This window comes from Mytilus trossulus, chromosome 13 (assembly GCF_036588685.1).
Source record: "Mytilus trossulus isolate FHL-02 chromosome 13, PNRI_Mtr1.1.1.hap1, whole genome shotgun sequence".
NCBI classification, from domain to species: Eukaryota; Metazoa; Mollusca; class Bivalvia; order Mytilida; family Mytilidae; genus Mytilus; species Mytilus trossulus.
Window position 1 is genome coordinate 54,033,992 of NC_086385.1, and position 24,316 is coordinate 54,058,307.

At 32.7% G+C, this 24,316-nt stretch overlaps 1 protein-coding gene across 1 annotated transcript; it reads right to left on the minus strand.

The window, feature by feature from the left end:
* Positions 1-743: 743 nt before the first annotated feature.
* LOC134694726 (prolyl 4-hydroxylase subunit alpha-1-like) lies at positions 744-23,792 on the minus strand. The gene is made up of 13 exons (XM_063555766.1): positions 23,528-23,792; positions 19,687-19,844; positions 17,573-17,910; positions 16,339-16,390; positions 13,900-14,042; positions 12,267-12,434; positions 10,140-10,186; positions 8,771-8,876; positions 6,493-6,537; positions 5,970-6,023; positions 4,585-4,653; positions 3,723-3,792; positions 744-1,989 (listed from the first exon to the last, which is right to left on the minus strand). Exons 1-13 carry the CDS (start codon positions 23,713-23,715, stop codon positions 1,910-1,912), a joined length of 1,518 nt encoding a protein of 505 aa, XP_063411836.1. The 5' UTR covers positions 23,716-23,792; the 3' UTR covers positions 744-1,909.
* Positions 23,793-24,316: the final 524 nt, after the last annotated feature.

Genomic DNA, 24,316 nt, shown 5'->3' on the forward strand with positions numbered 1-24,316 from the left:
TAAATCGGACAATCTGTTGAGGTATCTATCCGTTAAACTCATCAACTATGCTTCCATCCACCATCTACTATTTTAATATAGGTTTTTCATGCGTATTGTACACGACAAGAACAAAACCAAAGTGTCAACATTGTCATATATAAGTAATTGCATTTTACTTATTTAATTATTTGTGTGTATGTATATACAAACTGACAAGTGTAACATGAAATCTGTGACAACGTGTGCTGTACAATAAATATTGTCTAGTGTTTTTTTTTGTCCGATGAAACCTGACGTTTTATATTTATTACAGCAGTCATTATGTGAATCATATTAGATTCCATGATCGGAAATCATTGCATGATGGTGCATGAAGTGGTACGCGTAAAAAACGAGCTACTAGTAACATAAAAAAGGAGTCTGTCTAGGTAAATGTCAGTAATAAGGAAATATAAACCAATTGAACTGGGTGTCAACACACGCTCGTCTGGTGTATAAACTTCTTATCTTGGTATCTTGTGATTAGGTAATGTGTATACAAGTAATTACAATGCACAGTTATTAAGGGTGTATCTTCTTCCAGTAAAGTTGACCTTTGAAGGTTTTTATAAAATACCAGTAATTACAATGCACAGTTATTAAGGTAGTATCTTCTTCCAGCAAAGATTAAATCGTAAATTTTTTTTTTTTAAATCTATTCTTTAATGCATTGTTTTCCACATAAAGATAAGACCATGTGCCTACAGAATACAAATTTCAAACTGGTTTACATCTTTATTAATTATAATTATCCCAGGCATTAATTTTTAACAGTCAATTTTCAAATAGCACTGTATTGTTATGCTATTACGCAATTAAAGAATAACAGTTTCTTACTCATGTTTTAAGATAAAGCAGATTTGATTGCAAAATACATTCAAAACAATTAGTGCTTTATGTCTAGCTTTCTATTTATCAAACCAGTAATTTTTCTATGTCTTTTCTACAAGCAGTATATACACACAATTAAAGTTCAAAGTTCATCACAAGATTATAGATTACTGCGTATTTCCCATTCCTTTCTTCTTCTAAATGATTTCGCTTCCAGTCGGACTAAGACCAAAAGTGGCATTATATTTATATCCTTGTCACCGTTTAGGTTTTACAATCATATACATGATATATCTGTTTTAAATATTCAATATTGAAGACAAAATTAAAGTGACCTTTTAAAATTCATTACATTTAACATGAATGGTGACTATCCACATCATCACGTAATGCCAAGTTTAAAAACATGCATGATTTACTGTTATACGCCTAGTTTCCATTTTGACGTAATAGATCACACTAGTGTCAGTTTTTTACATACCTCAACTGCATTTATTGCAGACATACCAATCTCTTTAGTAATAATTTTGTTATAGTAACTTTTTCTCACAATTAAGTGCCAGTCTGCCTAAGAATCAGGCAGTGGTGAAAACATGACAAAAAAAAACAATTTGCCATTGATTTCAGTTCACAAAATGTAGTTATGCACAAACATAACATTCTTTTCCGTTTTCTGTTCTGGTAATGGAAGATACAATTTGGTTGAAATGCACTAGAAATTAACGAATAAGGGGAGATACCTCTGTAATTTGCTATCATTCCAACCAATTTTCTAACCAAGTTATTTGATATTACCAGACCCACACACACGAAAGACCAATTATTGTTTAGCTCAGGATGAAGGTTAGTATTAAATAGCTCGCTGTGTTTTTCTTGATCATGTTTTGATTTTAACCTAAATTGCCTGATTTTTACAAAGACTGGCACTTATAAGTACATACGTTTTTATTATTATAGTAAATTGTGTTCATAACAAGTTAAATACTTTTTAAATTCTGCACAAATATAACTGTCACAAAATGCTTCTCTGATAATCAAATGTTCGAATGATTTTCTACTAATATCCCCTCCTGACGTGTCGTTTAGGTGGACATATTTTATGCGAGTATGGTACTTGGTATAAATACTGAAATCCATCTGAAAAAATAAATAAAATGGTTTTGTCTCATAGACGTATAAAAGTTTAGTAATAAACGTAATTAAACAACAAATACATTCCTTGATTGTATGGAAATCTAGATTTCTCTTAAACTTTGTGCATGTTTGGCTTTATAACTTTTTTTTATTCAAACGTCACTGATGAGTCTAATGTAGACGAAACGAACGTCTGACGTATTAAATTATAATCCTGGTACCTTTGATAACTATCAAGACATCTTCTAGCTGTCGGTTTATGTGAACTCGAACACTTCCTAATATATATAATTTACAACTTAATAAGTTAATTTTGGATGTAACGCGTCTTCTGATTGGCTAATGTTATTTTGTTATGAGCCCATACACATAATTTAGTCATGTGACCGTGACGCCATCACAGTTTTTCATGGTTTTCTACTGTTTGAAATGGAATTTAGAATTAAATTATAAAAAATAACTTTAATGTTTTTTTTGTCTATTCGAAATAACATAAAAAATATGGTGCACAGTGTTAAATAACCCGCTGTGCGCGTTATTCAGTATGCACCACATTTTTTATGTTATTTCTTCATAGACAGAAAAAATATAACAGTCATTCCTTATATAAACAATTGGTTTTAATCTTTATTTAACGTTAGCCAGTTGAAAGACCAGTACCTCACTAGAGAGCTCTATGATATTTACAATAATAAAAAAAAACAACGTTTTCATGCTCATCACTAATTAATTCAATTTATTGAAACCAAGAATCTTTTCTGCTTTAAGACAGGTGGTTTATTGTTGAGATCTTTTTATACAACTTAACTGCTTTAGAAAGGTTATATTGAGTTACCTTTCTAAAATAATCCACAATCTTTATTAATTCTAAGCTTTAAACATCAGGTGCACTTTCTGTGTAAACAGACACATTTCAATTGCTAATTATGCGGAAGATTGTCAGTATACATTAAACATGGTTTCTGATGATTGATGAAATGTCAGTGTCATTCTAAACACAATTATCAGAGCACAATACCAAATTGTTTGAGTTTGAAAGAAATGTTAACAAAAGACTTTATTTCAACGTATATCCAAAATCCACAGTTTATAATTTTTCCGATCACCTCCTGGTTGTTTATAAGGTTCGTGATCCTCATTAATTATATATGCAATGACGTTGTTAGTTTGCCAATGTTATATGAGTTTGTACCATTCGGCAATCTTCGGCAGAAAACGCTACTCTCCTTCTATCCCTCGGCTGTAATACGGTATGTGATATGTGTCTACGCCTTACATTTCTTCGCCGGAAGCTGAACGATTTACTGTTTATGCTCATATTTTTAATATTTTATCCCCTCCTTGACAGGAGATCAATAATGGAAACCTACCTATTACGGACGAGGTTATATGAAGGTACGGAATCGGCCGAGTTGAGACGAATTGAGTTTGTTGTTTGCTTTGATTTAAATATACACAACTTTAATTGATGACAAATTTAATAAACACACATTAGTAGACTTCCCACTTTTTGAATTTATTTTTGAGTTCGGTATTTTTGTCAATATTTTTTGGTGATTATTGTTCATGTTGTTTCAACGTTCATACCAGCGAAAATCGTTTTTTGTTCTTTGCTTTGTTTTAATATACAAAACTTCCTCTGATGACAAATTTTAAGAGTATCCCCTTTTTTAATTTACTTTGGACATCGAGTTTTTTTAAATTATGTTTTAATAAAACAAGATACTAATACTTACACCACTGACTACCATAAGCCACTGGACACATTGTCAGAAGTGCTGTTTCTTCATAAAACACACCGTCTCCCTAGAACGGAGAAAGTTTCAAATTATATTTTGGAAAGATATGTACTGTTTTGATTATGTATTCAATTCCATAAGTATTATAACTCATAAAGAGTTGTAAATAGTTTTAGATGTCATATTCTTAATTTTAAAAGCAATTAACAATTACGATGTATATCAAAAGATAACATAAAATAGTACATACTAAGTAATTGTTTTACTACGGAATTCAAAACAATTTCAAATATCAAAATAAAAAAGGATTTGGCAATTTGGTTAGAACATAATCAAAACACAATAAGTGTTGAACAGTAAACAGCAGTTACAATTTTCTATTGAAGACAATTATAAAACATATTAATGAACCAATTGCAGAAAAGTCTCTTATCTAGAAATCTTTTCTAACGGTTTTACTGCAGTAGAAAGTTAACTCGCTTTATAGAACTTTATAGTTTTGTCGTTTTGTCGTTTTCTTTCTGTGCTTTATGGAATGATCATTTGCTTGTCCATTTGATGGCATCTCTTTTTGTGTACAGGTTGTAGCCATTTTTGACATATCTGATTCAAGAATTAAACAAGAAATATCTGAGACTGTGGATTCATTGTTATTCGTTGAATACCAATTTTCGTTGATTTCGTGGGTACAGGTTAACCACGAAATTTGATGTTCAGGGAATAACAAATTTTCTATAGGATTTAATGCAGACCTGGGCAAAACCAAGAAATTAAATATCCACGAACATACTAAATCCTAAATCCAAGAAAATAGGTACCCAAGAAAATAAACGAATCCACAGTAATACAAATGACCGACCTTATTGATTGATACTTTAGTGTTGGCTAAAGGAAAGACCAATTCCCCTCCTAATGATCTCTCTGACAGCTGTAAAGGGAAATGAAAATAAACAAAACATGTAATGATGTATATCAAACATAATACTTTATATTGTACTTGAATTAATCCATCCAGTGGAAGCATTCCTTAAGGCAACGTACTTTGTGTCGTTTTGTGTCGGGTTGTATAAGTACCCGGCCACGTCCACTTGTATTTTTTGTCTATCTGATGAGTTAAGCCTTTTTCAACTGATTTTTATAGTTCGTTCTTATGTTGTACTGTTATACCACTGTCCCAGGTTAGGGGAGGGTTGGGATCCCGCTAACATGTTTAACCCCGCCACATTATTTATGTATGTGCCTGTCCCAAGTCAGGAGCCTGTAATTCAGTGGTTGTTGTTTGTTTATGTGTTACATATTTGTTTTTCGTTCATTTTTTTTTACATAAATAAGACCGTTAGTTTCCTTGTTTGAATTGTTTTTTCATTGTCTTATCGGGGCCTTTTATAGCTGACTATTCGGTATGGGCTTTGCTCATTGTTGAAGGCCATACGGTGACCTATAGTTGTTAATGTTTGTGTCATTTTGGTCTTTTGTGGATAGCTGTCTCATTGGCAATCATACAACATCTTCTTTTTTATGTACTCGCGCTTTATTTAAAAACGAACTAATTAGATTAACGTGCAAAAATTAGTAATTGATGATGAATTAAAAACTATCCGACTCCACTAGACAATACAAATTCAGCTTTAAATAACGAGTTGAATTGTGAGCCCTTGTTTAAATCTCATACTGCTCATAAATTTCACATTTGATTAGTCATTACATTTGATTTCTGGCGAGCTTTATTAATTACAATAATTATAATGAATACTTAATGCGCTTCTGTCGTACCAAGAGGTGCAAACGATACCAAAATGACATTCAAACAGATTTATCGAAAATAATATAACAACGTATGTCATGGCTAGAAAATAAAAAGACAAACATACAAACAATAGCAGAAAAGCACAAAGTAGAAAAATAAAGACTGAGCAACACCAACCCCACCAAAAGACGGTTGATCTCGGATACTCCGGAAGCATAAGCAGATTCTGCCCACCATATGTCACATGTCGTGTTGCTCATGTCATTACGAACCCAGAAATCGGTCTAATTCGGTAGGTCACGTTCGTGAAAAGGGAACGGTATTGAAGTTATGAGCACAATACCATCTATCATCTGTTCAACGGATATTATTCCTAAGTTTCCGCAATTTATTGGAAAAAATTGTTGGATTTGTCACATTTTTGTATTTGATAGTTGTCTCATTCGTTATATTACACAAACCCACCCCGATCATCGTATGTATATATTTGTACTCACAGAAACTATAAACGATCCAACTACTAAGGACCCAAGTGGATATGGATAAATGTTCTGTAAAATAGAAAGATAACTCATTCTGAAACAAGGAATCCTTTTAAAAAAAAAACCCCAGATTTCTTTTTAAATAATATTAAACGAAAAGCACGTAGAAAAAGATCATTAGAATATTGTATATATGGATTACCTGTTGGCTATACAATTTTGAGGAAAAGTCTTTAATTCTTTTGTATTTTCATTTTACTATAAGTATTATCGTCGTGTAATGGTAGTTAGCAAAACATAAGATCAACAAATATCATCATAAACGAAATTGCTTAGAAAACAGGTTGTTTATATAAAAAACATCTGTATATTTATAAATGAACTAGATATTTGAAACATTTAAAAATAGCTGTAAAATTGTTTTCCAACCGCAAAACTGAACATTTGTTTCAATACTAAATTTTTAATTTTATTTGCCCAATCGCCTCATCAACTACTTACTTCAATTATCCGAGCTACGAATGAAGTTATATCTTACCCTTTGTGGTTTCCTAATAGATCCCTCCAAACCTATATTCATCACCTATTTAAAAAAATTAAAAAATACTATAAGATGCATATTTCAATTTAATGTGTTTTGACGTAATTCTCACATGTAACACTCACATATTTCGTCCCTGTGATGACTTGTGTAGAGTTGTCTCATTGGCACTAATAACCTATCTTACCGCACCGCGGGTAAATTATCACTTTATGATTGGTTTAACGCCGCCACGTGGTGACCCCTATGAGACTGTAGGGATTAGTAAATTTCATAGGGGGTTCATGACGCGTTAATAGTGACGTCATCTATTAATGTTGTTGTGTTTCATAGTTTTTTTTCAACAAAACGCAGCCGAAAAAGTCCTGTGTGCGATTAATTCGTTATACGGTTAACTACTGACCCTTTATGGATCCGTAAGGGGTCAGTAGCGAACCATATAACTTATATTCTTGTTCATAAAGACTACAAATGGCATCTTGCCAAGTTCATGTTCCAATTCATTTGTCTTGTCACTCGATAACCCACAGTTAGTGCTTAATTTTGCAATCCCGAATTGGTTGACTCATACGATGTGTCTTTGTCTCAACAAACTAGTTATAATGTTTTAGTCTTATCTTTCAAGATTCTAGCGTTGGCGTCTGATCTGTCAGTTTGTCGGTTTTGTCCCATAAATATATTGTGGCATTTAGACTGATTCGGATTCGCATAGGAGGTGATGCAAGCAAACATGTGGCAGAGGACGACAACCCTGTAAATTCGTTTCATCTTTTGTTCATCTAACACTTTTTTGAGGATTTTAAATTTGATGTATTCCTTTTTGTGCTTCTTCGTTGCATTTGTTGTTTTATAGTGATTAAGATGATTACACAATGTTGGCTGCTGTGCCCCTTTTTTGACATTGTTACTCTTTGTGTCTGTTTGTTTTGTTCACGCATCGTTGACAATGTAATGGAATTTGATGCGACTGTCATACAAGTGAGAGGTTCAGCTAGCTATAAAACCAGGTTCAATCCACTATTTCCTTCATAAGAAAAAGCCTGTACCATGTCAGGAATTTGACAGTTTTTATCCATTCGTTTGATGTGTTTGAACTTTTGATTTTGCCATTTGATTTGGAACTTTCCTTTTTGAATTTTCCTCGGAGTTCAGTATTTTTGTATTTTTACTTTGTACCTTCATCTGTACCATGTCAGGAATATGGCATTTTTTTTTCTTCACTTTTTCTAATCATTGCTAGCGTTTGATTTTGTCATTTTTGTGAACTTCTCCTTTTTGCAAATATTTCTTTGTTATGTCAGTGTGATTTCATGGAAAATCCATATTTTACTCATTATGGTGTTTATTCAAAATGTTCATTATTTTAATATAGATATGAACAAGAATGTGTCCCCAGTACACGGATGCCCCACTCGCATTATCATTTTCTATGTTCATTGGACCGTGAAATGGGATACAATTGGCATTAAATTAGAAAGATCATATCATAGGGAACATGTTTACTAAGTTTCAAGTTGATTGGACTTAATTTCTTTAAAAACTACCTCGACCAAAAACTTTAACTTGAAGCGGGACAGACGAACGGACGGACAGACGGACGAACAGACGCACAGACCAGAAAACATAATGCCCATAAATGGTATAAATAACTTTTTTCAAATAAAGTATGTCCTTTAAAAATCTATGTCTGATCAGTTTAGTGTAAATATTTCTTTGTTATGTCAAAAGTTTAATTTGGCTTTAAAATTAGAAAGATCATATCATAAGCAACATGTGTAATAAGTTTCAAGTTGATTGGACTTCAGCTTCATCTGAAACTACCTCGGCCAAAAACTTTAACCTGAAGCGGGACAAACGGACAGACGAACGAACGGACGGACGGACGCAAAGACTAGAAACCATGATGCCCCTCTTCTATCGTAGGTGGGGCATAAAAACAACCGTGTGCGAAATGATGAAATAGTACCAAACTTTCATCAACATCATTTGTATAATCATTTAAAATCCAATCATTAGTTTTGTGGTTTTACCTTTATTCATCATCATAGGAACATTTATCGTGGTCTTTCAAATTTCAGGGTTTTAAGCGTTCACGAGCGTTCAGACGTACAACGTTTACAACGATACAAGTTTTTAACTAACTTGACTGGCTATACAGCCCTTGCACGGCTTGCACCTCTTTGGGCATTTAAATTATTTAATTGTTACCATAAGATAATTATTTAACAACGTGTTTTTTTTCTCATTTTATATAGATTGTAAAAATTAGACTTACATTGAACTTTGACTTTGTAACCAGTTTGTTACTGATGTCCATACTGTAGAATTTTTCTTTTAATTTTTGAACCCAGCTCCAATTAGTGTTGTCATAAACAATAGAACTGCAATTCAATCAGATAATTATATGAATATGTGTATTAATGTTTATATAACGTTAACAATTACAAGTTAAGTAAATTCACAAATAAAACAATGGAAACAAGTTACATTTATCAACTCAAATTTTTTATACCAAAAAATTTGTATTTTCCTAATTTTTTATCATTCTAAAAAGTAAAATCATAAAAATACTGAACCTAGATGAAAATCCATTCGGAAAGTCCATAATCACCTGGCAAAATCAAATTAAAAACACATCAAAAACGAATGGACAAGAACTGTCATATTCCTGACTTGGTACAGGCATTTTCAGAAATGGTGAATTAAACCTGGTTTTATCGCGCTAACCCTCTCACTTTGATGACAGTCTCATCAAATTCCGTTATATTTATATTGATGCGTTAACTAAACAGACACAATCTAACTTATTTGCGAAATATTATATTTCATTCTTTAATTACCCCCGGTCATTGTATGTGGTATCCCTTCTAATATTCTTATAATTTAAAAAAAGCATAACAAACCCATTTACAGCTGCCTTATAATTCATTTTACCATTCAGAACTATGTTAAACGTTATTAAGGGGGTAGACCTTGGTTCAGGGAGATAACTCTTTAAATCAGTTATGCGTTTTTAAAACTCAAGTATCATCAATGTATTTTAAGCATTTACCTGAAACAGATTGGAAATAATCTATGTAACCTAGAAGCTTAGAATATATTTATGAAAATGGTTAACACAAACATTCTGATGATTTTAAGAGTTACTTCCCTTAACCTAGGTCTACCTCCTTAAGGCATTCATAATTGTGACTTGCATAATAAATCAAGATCCTTCATCTAAACGAGAAACTCACCTTTGTCTAGGATAACTGTATCTGTATAACTCATCTTTGTCTAGTATAACTGTATCTGTATAACTCACCTTTGTCTAGTATAACTGTATCTGTATAACTCACCTTTGTCTAGGATAACTGTATCTGTATAACTCACCTTTGTCTAGGATAACTGTATCTGTATATATCACCTTTGTCTAGGATAACTGTATCTGTATAACTCACCTTTGTCTAGGATAACTGTATCTGTATAACTCACCTTTGTCTAGGATAACTGTATCTGTATAACTCACCTTTGTCTAGGATAACTGTATCTGTATAACTCACCTTTGTCTATGATAACTGTATCTGTATAACTCACCTTTGTCTAGGATAACTGTATCTGTATAACTCACTTTTGTCTAGGATAACTGTATCTGTATAACTCACCTTTGTCTAGGATAACTGTATCTGTATTTACTGGTACTGTTCATTAACTAAAATATATCAAACAAGAATGTGTCCTCAGTACACGAATGTCCCACTCGCACTATCATTTTCTATGTTCAGTGGACCGTGAAATTTGGGGTAAATCTCTAATTTGGCAATAAAATTAGAAAGATCATATCATAGGGAACATGTATACCAAGTTTGAAGTCAATTGGACTTCAATTTCATCAAAAACTACCTTGACCAAACACTTTGACCTGAAGCGGGACAGACGGACGGACGAACGAACGGACGTTGGGTTTATTTGGATTTTTTTTAATTCAGTTTGGTTATTTGTTGATTTTCCACTTTATATCTTTTAAAATCATCCATTATACGTACATGTGTCTTAAGTTTTAAAATGTCCTTCAACATTGGCCATTGTCATTTGTATATCTTTTCTAAAGTTATAGTCCGTTTGACTTTTCCTTGGGGTTGGTAATTCTGTTATTCTTCTGTGTCACGGTACTTATCTATCCCAAATTCATTTATTTGGTTTTGATGTTATATTTGTTATTCTCATAGGATTGTGTCTTATGCTTAGTCCGTTTCTGTGCGTGTTACATTTTAATGTTGTGTCGTTGTTATATTTAATGCGTTTCCCTCAGTTTTAGTTTGTTACCCCGATTTTGGTTTTTGTCCATGGATTTATGAGTTTTGAACAGCGGTATACTATTGTTGACTTTTTTTGTACAGGTTGACCGATATGATGTGTCTGTATCCGAACTGACTTGCGACATGTTTCTGCCGATATTTTATCTTCAGTTATTTCGATCTTGATTTGTATCTTCGTCATCGATTTAGGAGTTTTGAACATCCCTATAACTACTGTCACCTCCAATTTAGTCAATTCCTAGATTCAGAGAATCGGGTTTTTTTCAATCGCGGAGTAAGAAATTTACATCGTGTTTTCAAAATCCTGGGTTCCCCATTATGAACCTCTAGACGAATGGCCTTGGTAATGAAAAACACCCGGGTGACAACAATCAATGTGCAGTGTACGACAATGTTTAGATCCGGGTGAAATTTCGTTTTATAATATTCTGGCTTTCAAATCAGTCATACCAGCGTTGGAAATTAACGTTCATGGAAGTAAAACGAAACTCTCATGTTACAGTCCAAACAAAGCGAGTATTATGATGAAAATGAAAAACAAAGTGAAAATGAAATTGACAAGTCGGAGACCGGTGCTACCGAGGTATATTTGACATACGAGGATACATACAAGTTTCTATTTTTTGTTTTACTTCCGGTTAAAACGGAAACCTGGATAAAAACGGCTCACTGTCAAAACCGGCCCTTTTTCATAGTCTTGTAGACGGCCGGTTTGTACAAGTTTTAATGTATATGCATTCACAAGGAATCTACTAAACGAATTACCTGTTGTATTGACATTCGAGTTGTCATTTAAATCCTAGATGTTCACTTCGATTTGAAAATATATTAACGCAAATGCACAGCAAAGAAAGCATGTTTCATGCAGATTGCGTTTGTGTGTTTCAGCTTTTGATAAAATGGCTAGTTCATTTCTGTTTGTGTTGCATTGTCGTTTGTGTTGCACTTCAGTGTTTCAGTTATATCGTTGTTTTCTTCTTATAGTTGAGTTGTTTCCCTCGGTTTCAGTTTGTAACCGTGATTTTTTTCTATCAATCGATTTTGAACTTTAAAAAGCGGTATACTTCTGTTGCCTTTATTTTTCTATATCTATGTTTTGCGGAGATGCTAGCTAATTGAAGCTATGATGACAAAATCAATCACCAACATATGTATTTAAGGAATGACTGTAATATTTTTTCTGTCTATGAAGAAATAACACAAAAAATTTGGTGCACACTGAATAACGCGCGTAGCGGATTATTTAACAGTGTTCACCAGATTTTTTATGTTATTTCGAATAGACTGAAAGAATATTACAGTCATTTCTTATAATTTAATTCTAAATTTCATTTTAAACCGTAGAAAACCATGAAAAAACGTTGATGACGTCATGGTCAGATGACTAAATATGTCTATAGGCTGATAACAAAATAACGTCAGCCAATCAGAAGACGTGTTACATCAAAAATTCAATTATAATAACATACTTACCGTTTCGTAACCCATGTATCTCAAAGCATTAGCTGTTTTATTGTCTATCAGATCGTGGAAATATATAATAAGAGGTTTCTTTTTCAGTACTTCTGCTTTGATATTAGACTTCATGTACCACATTTTATTTCGTAATGGAAAATATAAACATTTCTCTCTAGACATTTTCTAAAACGAAAAGTTAAAAAGAGAATGAATCTTAGTTTGAAAGAATTCACGATCATTGAATATTTCAAGAAGATAACAGGTACATTGAAGCATAATAATAATTATCAAGAATTGAATGAGAGCGGAAAAAAGCATGACAATAAGTACATATTTTAAATGAACAAAATAGAGTATTATTCTGTCATCTGACTCTCTAGTTTATACATAAAATATTTGTAATAAACAGTTCATATGTATTGCATACTAGTAAGTATTTTAAACCGTTTTTGGGTTCGGTTCGGGTTGCTCAGTCTTTAGGCTTTTCCCTATGCAGACTTTGTATACATGTGGTTTTTGTTTTGTTTTTGTTTAATTCGTAGTTTTGTTAACTGGCCATTTTGTTCTCTACTCATGAGTTAGAAAACCACTTGGTATCTTCTATCTCACGTTTAATATCCACCATTTTCTACATACACAGCTACTTTTACATAGGTACTATTTCTGTACTAAAATTATGTAGTACTGGAAATCTACTTTTAATATTCAGTTCTATTTTGTTACTTTAAAATTATTGTGATATTTAGGTACCTGTCTTTTACAGCACTTAATGTGTACTTGAAATTTAGGTACTACAGATGTTTGGTTACTACCGTTACATTTTCAGCATTTTGAAAGTTTTTCTATTTCAAATCTTTTAAAGTAATGATTTTCAAACATGGAATATTGTATTATTTCGGTACCAAAATATTACGTACAAATCAAGTACCTAAATATTAAAATAATTTTAAAGTAAAGAAATAGTACTAAATTATAAAGTAAATTTCCAGTACTACATATTTTTAGTACAAAATAGTACCTATGCAAAAGTAGCTGTGTATGACACATCCAGTTTACATACCTGAATATGACAGTTGATGTGTTTGAGCTTTGAGTATTGCCTTTCATAAAGGACTTTTTGAATTTTCCTAGGAGTTCGGTATTTTTTGTAAAATCAAGAAATGCTTTACTTCAGAATCTTCAAAATTCGTCTTTGTTTACTTTAAATATGTGACAACTGATAACATGCAAAGAGTGATACTAGTATCAGATACTCGGAAGATTTAAGCATATCCTGCTCTACATTGACATCCGACAAGTACAATCATACCATTCTGAAGAAAGCCGGAAATTAAAACAAAACCAATATGTATACCTGTACCGAATATTGTCGATCTGTGCGATTTATGACATGATAGTTAAAATGTCTACTACTATTTAGAAAACTAAAGAGATACACAAAATATGTAGACGTAATGGTCATTGCGCATAACCGGTATAAGAATAACTGGAAATTAAAATCTATAATATAATATGATATTTTCATCTTGTTTTCATCTTTCATTTTTTATACACTTTCTCTCTGACTTGTTTTACGCCTTATCTTATGAAACAATCTTTTGACTTTTTCAGAAGGTTTAGTTTAATTAAGAAATACTTTCTCTCTTACTTGTTTAACGCCTTGGTTACATATCTTATGGAACAATCTCTTGACTTTTTCAGAAGGTTTAGTTTTAGTAATACTTTTAGGATTTCTCTCCTCCACTGTGTCAAAGTATATCTTATTTCTCTGTGCTATAACATTGTCTGGGTCTGTAAATAAAGGCAACAGTAGTATAGCGCTGTTAAAAACTCATAAATCCATGGACAAAAAAAACAAAATCGGGGTAACAAACTAAAACTGAGGGAAACGCATTAAATATAAGAGAAGAACAACGACACAACATTAAAATGTACAAACAGAAACAGACTAAGCATTAGACAAAATCCTATGAAAATAACAAATATAACATCAAAACCAAATACATGAATTTGGGATATATAAGTACCGTGACACGTCTTATAGTAATGTGAATTCACACTCTGTAATAGAGTGTATCATTATGTGTTAGAAAATGTATAAAAGTTTTATCGAAAGCTAAGTGTCTAAAGGGAGAAAACAATGGGCAATCAAAAATTATACCTACGTTCCCACAAGGTACATAAAAGGAAAACGGTTTTATAACATTTTCCCAGGATTAGGTTGGCCTTTTGTGTACACAAGGCAGGTGAAGGAAGTCAGCTAAGAGCGCTGTGATTGAAGTAAGGGTACAACATATGCAGCTGCAGTACGTATATCATGTATATTTACAATTTAAAATTTTAAACCTATTCAAATATTTTCTAGAGAATTATTCATAAATATGGTGTAAATAGACGGTTGACATGACTAACATAAACAAACTCGTTTGGAAGTTGGTCATGATGCTATTAAGCTTCACTTTTTATAACAGAATAATAAAGAACTAACACAACACATAACTGTATATCCAGGTTTTTATTATAAAAAGTGGTAAATTTAGAAAATGTTAGTATTGTCGCCACTGGCAGAATACAGCATACCAGTGTTTTCTTAAATCGATTGAGAGAGAGAGAAAAAAAAATCCGGGTCACAAAATTAAACCGAGGGTAACACCTCAACTTTAAGATAAAAACAAGGAACAGCAGGAACATTGAAGTCTGTGCAACAAAAACAAACGCAAACATCCATAATCTCAAACTATGTTTAGTTTCAAACTATTTTATAACAACTGTCACATTTGCCAAGTATACTACTGTTGCCTTTATTTGCTACATCCTAATTTTAGAAAGCCAACAAATTGAAATATTCTAGAGCAAACAAAACTAGAAGCATCTTAAAGGAGAGCCAACATCATCTTATGTAATCTTTGTCTAAAGAAATTCAACTTAATAAAGGTAACAATACGTGGTGTGAAAGTAGCACTCTCGCCAGAGACTAAATAATGCAGAAATAAGCGATTATATGTCATCGTAGGGCCGCCCACAATAAGAAGACCCCACTGTACTCCATGAATGACAAAGCACTCTATAAATGGCAAAGGCACTAAATCAGTAATAATGATAATTACAAACGTATTTTAAATTTCAAATGTAACCCTTCTTTATCCAGTAACAGAGTGGCGAAAGATACCAGGGGGACAGTCAAACTAATTGATTGAAAATAAACTGACAACGCCATGGCTAAAAATAAAGACAAACAGACAAACAATAGTACAGAAGACACAACATAGAAAACTAAAATCTAAGCAAAACGAACCCCATAAAAAAACTTGGAGTGATCTTAGGTGTTCCGGAGGGGTAAGCTGATCCTGTTCCAATGTGGTTCACTTCATAGTGTATAGCCTTGTGTTTTTTTTGTCTTTATTTGTATCTTGCACATTTTTTTGGTAATGAGTCGTTTGGTTTGTTAGTTTTGTACACTTTCATTGTCTAAAACACGTTTTGTTGGGGTATTATTTAGGTTTAAAACTAAGTTGATAGTGAAAAAACAATTTGTATTACGAACTTTAATAATATATGCAAATCTATAAAAAAAAAATATGAGAGTGGGATTGGATCGTAACCCTTGGCTAGCGACGATGGATGCAACGTAGTTCATACACAATTGGAAAATTCATATCGCAACAAAACATGCTGTGTCATATAGGTCAATACTATTTCGCATGTTCTGCTGCCTTTTGTTCAAGATATGGTAGTGAAATTAATGTGGTACCTAACACTACAGGGAGATAACTCTGTAAAATCAGTTAAACGTTTTAATTACGTTGTGTTGTTAAGGGAATATTAAGCTTCTCAATGATCAAAATTTGTGTTTGTCAAACTGCTATATAACCAGTGTATTTTTTTCTGATAAAACGATTGGTTCAAAATTTTTGAAATTTTTATATTTTTGTTAAAGGGTCAAAGTTATTACTTTGACAAGAATTTTATGAATACTAATCGATCCAAATTAATTTTAGTGAAAGTGTTGGGTACCACCTTAATTGTATTACCAATTTCAGAATTCATACTTCTGGATAAATTGTGTCTAGATAATAGAGAAACTTACCGAATGATAGAATCTCATCTGTTAAGTCAACTGCTGGTTTGATGTGTCCCATCTAGAAAATAACACCGAATAAACAATAAAATTGAGAATGGAAATTGAAAATGTGTCAACGAGACAACAACCCGACCATAGAAAAAACAAAAGAAGAAGGTCACCAACAGGGATTCAATGTAGCGAGGAATTCCTGCACTTGGGGGAGTCCTTCAGTTGTCCCCTAAACAAATATATATATACTAGTTCAGTGGTTACGAACGCCATTATTAAATCCAAATTGTACACAAGAAACTAAAAATTAAAAATAATTCAAGACTAACACAGGCTATAGGCTCCTGATTTGGAATATATATATATGTACAGACCACCAAATAAAGGGTTGTTCTGGGCATGTTTTCACAAACTATAAGTTAACAACAATGTTAAACACTGATCTTCGCGCATAAAAATGAGAACAAAAAGGCAACTGAAGGGATTCAATTTTACCAAAATATTTCGTAATTGGCGTAATAGTAATAATTCTAATAAAATAAGCAATGATTTTATTGATAATGACACAGGTACAGGTATATGTACGTATTAATGGTCCGAGAACACAATTAATTCGTAGTGCATTTCTTTTAGAACATAAATGAAAATAAAAAAATCCCACCTGCGCTTTCTCAAAGAAACTTTTACAGTGTGTTGTACTACTTTTGGGAATTTATAGAAAACTTCATCGCCTCTAACTCAAAATATGGACAATGTTATGTTTAGGGCGTCTTGAAATCTTTTGACAGCTTCCGAAGTGCTCATTTTCAACCTTTTTCAGCTGGACCAAATCATTACTTTCCTTTAAAATTCTGGACCCAAATTTTTTTACAGTGTAATTTCATCCCCCTACTTGCAATTTGAGGTATTGAACATGGAGAAATAAATTTGGAAGGGGTATAAAAATTAATGGCAAGTAACCCACTGTCAACACTAGGGACTATATTTAAAATCAAGGGACGACAATGGTGGTCTCGGACCTAATAGTCCCAACCAGAAATCCCTCTTAATATAACGCCCTTTTCTAAATCTGAAATAACTTGGTCCAATTTCAATTCCTACTGTTAAACTCGAAAATCCCAAACGAAAAAAATGCTCAATTCGGACCTCCTAAAAGCAAACTTTCTTTTGTTTTTGATAATCATTCTTAATATGAAATGACTTTTTATAACTAGTGTATTCTATATATCATTTGAGATTCTTTACTTACTTTAAAGTATGCTGACGCCAGTAAACTATAAACAGCGGCTTTTGTATATTCGCCATCGACATCATCAATTCGTTGAACCTTTATTTCGTTTGTTACGTGACGCAGCCATGTGATGGTATAGTAATACTGTTCAGTGTCGTATGCGGCCTTTGCTATATACACAAGATCTCCAAGCTTTAAAGGTTCATGAGGTAAATGACCATTAATCTCGCCCAACAAAAGTTCGCCAATTGTTATGTTGTGAAATTGTTCCAAATTGAGCACGGAATTAGCAATTTCTGTGAGCTGCTTGTCGTCTGGGATATTATCCTCCATATTTTGTAATTTCACTCTTAAGGCTAAAGTAAGAAAACAAATACTCATTTAGTTCAAATTAATAATTTTTCTCGTTATTGTATTTAAGGTTAAAAACATAAAGAACCATTTCATACATTTGGTGAAATACAACATAATATTTGGGTAATAGTTTTCAATGAACATCATATTCAGTAAATGGAAATTTACTAAGGGTAAATGAGAAGTATTTACTAACGATATAACCCTTTAGCTTGCTTTCTTGAGAATTCCTAAAAAGTTATCAAAGGTACCAAATTAACAAATTTAATTCTGAGTTTATTTACAACCTTTGGGTCGAAGCCACTTCTGGTGGTGTTTTTATTCCCCGAGGATATCACCAGGGCAGTCCAGGAGACAGCACTTCTGTATTGACATGAATTATCATTGATATGTCCATACTTACAAATTAACTGTTTACAAAACTTTGATATTTTTAATTACTTAGGATTTTCTATCTTAGGAATAGATTACCTTAGCTTTATTTTGCAAAACTTAGTAGTTATATTTGGTCATCAATGCTCTTCAAATTCATACTTTATTTGGTCTTTTCAACATTGTTTTATTCGAACGTCACTGGTGAGACTTTTGTAGAAAATACGCGCGTCTGGCAAATTTCAATCCTTGTATCTATGATGAGTTTATTTACAACCATTGGGTTGATGCCACTGCTGGTGTTTTTTTTTTATTCCCCGCGGGTATCACCAGTCCAGGAGACAGCACTTCTGTACTGACATGAATTATCATTGTTATGTTCATACTTTTAAATTAACTGTTAACAAAACCTTGATATTTTTAATGACTAAGGCTTTTCTATCTTAGGAATAGATTACCTTAGCTCTTTTTTGCAAAACTTAGTAGTTATATTTGGTCATCAATGCTCTTCAAATTCATACTTTATTTGGCCGTTTTAACAATTGTTTATTCGACTGTCACTGTCGAGACTTTTGTAGAAAATACGCGCGTCTGGCAAAATTTCAATCTTGGTATCTATGATGAGTTTATTAACTAGCACTGGGTCGATGCCACTGCTGGTGGTGTTTTTATTCCCCGCGGGTATCACCAGTCCAGGAGACAGCACTTATGTATTGCATGTATTATCATTGATATGTTCATACTTATAAATCAACTTTTAACAAAACTTTAAATTTGTTAATTACTAATTAGATTTGGGAAGATGTGGTGTGAGTGCCAATGAGACAACTCTCCATCCAAATAACAATTTAAAAAAGTAAATCATTATAGGTTAATGTACGGCCTTCACCACGGAGCATTGGCTCACACAGAACAACAAGCTATAAAGGGCCCCAAAATTACTAGTGTAAAACCATTCAAACGGGAAAACCAACGGTCTAATTTATATTAAAAAAATGAGAAACGAGAAACAAGTATAAATTACATAAACAAACTACAACTACTTTACATCAGATTCCTGACTTAGGACAGGTGCTTTTCTACCTTAGCAGTAGATTACCTTAGCTGTATCTGTCAAAACTTTTAGGAATATTTGGCCCACAATGCTCTTCAAATTCATACTTTATTTGATTCGACCGTCACTGGTGAAACTTTTGTAGAAAAATTCGCGCGTCTGGTGCAAATCTCAAATTTCAATCCTGGTATCAATGATGACTTTATTTACAACCACTTTGTCGATGCCACTGCTGGTGGGTTTTTTTATACACCGAGAGTATCACCAGCCAAGCCTAGTCAGCACTTCTGTATTGACATGAATTGTCAAATAGCTAAGAGTGCCGAATATATACAATCAAATTTATATTTACCTTTTACGCACGTGTCTGTTTCCATCATCTGTCCAATTATCTGTTTCCAATTTTGGGCGAGCCGTCTGGACAGACGAAATGTATTTATAGGATGGGAGAGATATGTTTCGATGTCCTCTACATGCTGCAAGTGGATCGATTTAGCTTCGTCGATCGTACTGAAAAGAAAAAATCATTTAAGTGATCAATCTCGAAAACCATTAAAATATGGTATGAACAGAAAAAAATTAAGCATTTAACATATGTTTGATGTGATTGTCGTGTGAAATGGGTTGATTAACTCAAAAACTGAATATGTAAAGTTTGTGAGTCGACGGCCCATACATTTTTTTTTCAGATATGGGAGTAGAGGAAAAGCTTATCATTATCGCCTACCTGAAATGAATTGCACAAATATTGACCAAAAATGCCAACTAGAGTCAATCATTCAGTAAAATACATGTATGCAAAACGAATAAAACAAAAATCACAAATTTTTCTTCAATTTTTTTTCTTTTAGTTACAAAACTTCTATCATCGAGGTTTCATAAAATTCTATGAAGGTTTGACAAAGTTAGCTTTGACTAAAACCGTTACAGCAGTATCTGATTTCTAACTTAAATACCAAAAAAAAGTGTATCTATTCATCAGTAATATGAAGAAAGTTACGAGAAAATTATATCAAAGTTTTGCTCTAGATGCTGCCTTTCGGTCATATAACAGATTTTGCACAAGTTTCGTTAAAATCCATAAAGGGAAAACTTGACAACGTAATTGGTGAATAAACACACATTTGAAATTAACATGAACCTAAATATTGACCACGATTAAGCAACGGTAGCCATAGGCGATGCAAAGAGAATAAAAATATTTCATTCGTCATCAAAACCAAAATTCATAACACGTACTAGTAATTAAACGCTATATTTTGCGCTTATTTTCATAGAAACAAATAAAATCATGTATGATGTTCTGCGACGCAAAATATTATGGGGAGAAAAATTTCGACATAGTATCACTAAGTGACTTCAACAGCAATGTTTATCTGGAAATATTTTTTTTAAGGATCTGTTTCAATTTCAATTGACTGTCGAAGACTATCAAATGTTCAAATTTCAGTATGTTTTTTTTTAAACTTTAAGATTTTGTGACTAAACTAAAGTCAATGGAAATTGTATTGCCACAACATCTTTTTTAGTAAAATTGCAAAAGCCAATTCGTTTATTTTGCAATAGTATTACATAAATGATTATACAGTTTGTTACATCTAACGATATCTATTGTTGCACAAATCGATCTTCTTTGTCAATAACTGGTAGACATCTGTTGCGATCATATAGACATCTATAGGATGATAATCCATTCGGATTGTAACAGTTTTTTACACCAACCCTATTTTTGGCTTTTGGGTCATTACATGCTTAATTTTTTGTCATTGTTTAATTATAATGCTATGTATATCTCAAATGTTTGAGGATTGCCAAATGTTTTTTTTCTACATCTAACTTAGTTTCAGGCTGTGAAAATAATGTAATATTACTGCCACAAAACTGTTTTCTCTAACGATATAACTTTATTCAGTTCCTCGGTGTCTATTGGATCTTAGAAATTATGTTTGGTTCTTATTTTTGGCTCACCTGGCCCAAAGGGCCAAGTGAGCTTTTCTCATCACTTGGCGTCCGGCGTCCGGCGTCGTCCGTCGTCGTCGTCGTCGTCCGTCGTTAGCTTTTACAAAAATCTTCTCCTCTGAAACTACTGGGCCAAATTAAACCAAACTTGGCCACAATCATCATTGAGGTATCTAGTTTAAAAAATGTGTCCAGTGATCCGGCCAACTATCCAAGATGGCCGCCATGGCTAAAAATAGAACATAGGGGTAAAATGCAGTTTTGGCTAATAACTCAAAAACCAAAACATTAAGAGCAAATCTGACGGGGTAAAATTGTTTATCAGGTCAAGATCTATCTGCCCTGAAATTTTCAGATGTGTCAGACAACCCATTGTTAGGTTGCTGCCTCTGATTTTGTAATTTTAAGGAAATTTTGCTGTTTTTGGTTATTATCTTGAATATTATTATAGATAGAGATAAACTGTAAACAGCAATAATGTTCAGCAAAGTAAGATTTACAAATAAGTCAACATGACCTAAATGGTCAGTTAACCCCTTTAGGAGTTATTGCACTTTATAGTCGATTTTTAACCATTTTTCGCAAATCTTTGTTATCTATTACAAAAATCTTCTCCTCTGAAACTACTGGGCCAATTTAAACCAAACTTGGCCACAATCATCATTGGGATATCTAGTTTAAAAAATGTGTCCGGTGACCGGCCAACTATCCAAGATGGCCGCCATAGCTAAAAATAGAACATAGTGGTGAAATGCAGTTTTTGGCTTATAACTCAAAAACCAAAGCATTTACAGCAAATCTGATGTGGGGTAAGAATGTTTATCAGGTTAAGGTCTATCTGTCCAGAAATTTTCAGATGAATCAGACAACCCATTGTTGGGTTGCTACCCCTGATTTTGTAATTTTAAGGAAATTTTGCTGTTTTTGATTATTATCTTGAATATTATAATAGATAGAGATAAACTGTAAACAGCAATAATGTTCAGCAAAGTAAGATTTACAAATAATTCAACATGACTAAAATGGTCAATTGACCCCCTAAGGAGTAATGGTCCTTTACAGTCAACTTTTAACAATTTTCATAAAATTTGTAAATTTTTACTAACATTTTCCACTAAAACTACTGGGCCAAGTTCATTATAGATAGAGATAATTGTTAGCAGCAAGAATGTACAGTAAAGTAAGATGTACAAACACATTACCATCACCAAAACACAAACACAAAATTGTCATGAATCCATCTGCGTCCTTTGTTTAAAATTCACATAGACCAAGGTGAGCGACACAGGCTCTTTAGAGCCTCTAGTTTTTTAAATGTACCTCTATTCCAATGCATCGTTTAATAATGATGGAAAGGACGTCAAGCATGCGCAGAATATATTCAAATTAAACCATTAAATTACTACATGTTATAAAAATCAAAAAAATCAAAGTTTTTGTCTTTCAACATGTTCAAGCTGTGTCAAACACGCCACTCTACACTAAAAGTTGACGTGAATGCAGTTACAGGACTTCAAATATTTCATTCATGTATGGGTTGATTTAAAATACATATATAAGTAAGCAATATCTGTGGTTGTTAAATTTGAAAGATGAGTGTTGTGCTTCTTTGTTAAATATTTGTTTGTTTTTGTTCTGATTGAGATTGTGACACAGTGATGACTGTTGTACCCCTATTTTGACAACTTAACCTATCATGTCTGCTTTGTTCACGCATCGTTGTAAATATAATGCGACTGTCATACAAGTAAGCGGTTTACTGCGCTAAAATTCTATGTTCAATCCAACATTTACTACATTTGAAAATGCCTCTTCCAAGTCAGAAATATGATAGTTGGTGTCCATTCTTTTCATGTGTTTTATCATTTGATTTTGATTAGGGACTTTCCGTTTTGAATTTTCCTTGGAGTTCAGTATGCTGTAAAATATGCTTCTACTTTCTATTGATAAAATTTGAGCAAAGGCCATACGATGATACTTTGTTAATTATGTGTCCTTTCTGTCGCTTGAAAAGAGTTGTCTCATTGGCAATCATACCACATCTTCTTTTTTATAATAAACCCCCTCGACTTTGAACTGAAATGCAGATCCCAATTTTGAAAAAGAGGATTGAGGGGTAATTTGAGGCAACGTTTTGGGCAGAGTAAAACAATCAAAAAGTCGAGGACATTATCTTATATAGCTGTATAAGCTCCGGCGACCCCCCTTTTCTCTTTTCAAACTTAAAAACTTACTGTGTTATATTATTAAAGTTATGAACGTCTTCCCCGTGTATTATCCTTTCCTGTTGAATAACTAAATCCGTCAGGACTATTAATTCCTCTTCCATTTGATAATATCTCTCAAAGTTTACATAAGTTGTGAAAAGTTCCGAATACACATTTTGATACACAAAGTATAAAATTAAGATGTAAAACCGCATTATTAAAAAAATATTTTACTACGCGGTGGGGACAATATTTAAATTACGATAATGAAGTTTAAAGTTAACGCTATCAATCTATAGAGTGTAACATATGGCGGGAGTATTGACTAAACGAATGCGCGGTCAATGGTTTAAAATGAGAATCGATTATATAACAAAGAAGGGATGATAAATCCTATATCCACGTTTATCTATTATAACGTGGTATTCGATCGGGGTTATGTGGCATATTTTACATGTTTACAAATACACGTAAATACTACAAAGTTTTAATACCATTTTTGGATAGGTTATATAAATATTATCAGCCGTTTGATGACAGGAACCTGGATAAGAATCTTGCTGATAAAAAGTGGCATATTCATCAACAAAAGAAATTATTTATATATTTTCTAAATAAATATTATCGTTTTCTTATCGGATTTTAAAATACGCTAAAATGAAGTCGATTGCAAGGCTTTTTGTTCTCATTTTGTCCAAAATTGATATCGCACATTCATAAAAATCAAATTAAAAAATAAGGGAAAATAGCTACTTAAAAGCAACGAAACAATAAATAAATAGACTATGAGAATTTTTAAGTTAGTAAACGCACGCG

What these genes read in the sequence shown, in the direction of transcription:
- LOC134694726 (XM_063555766.1), bottom strand. Translation starts at nt 23,715, where the DNA reads ATGCGGTTTTACATCTTAATTTTATACTTTGTGTATCAAAATGTGTAT. An exon ending in AACAGACACGTGCGTAAAAG is followed by an intron (nt 17,911 to 19,686) that starts GTAAATATAAAT and finishes TTCTTACTTTAG; the next exon opens with CCTTAAGAGTGAAATTACAA. An exon ending in TGGCGTCAGCATACTTTAAA is followed by an intron (nt 16,391 to 17,572) that starts GTAAGTAAAGAA and finishes GTTATTTTCTAG; the next exon opens with ATGGGACACATCAAACCAGC.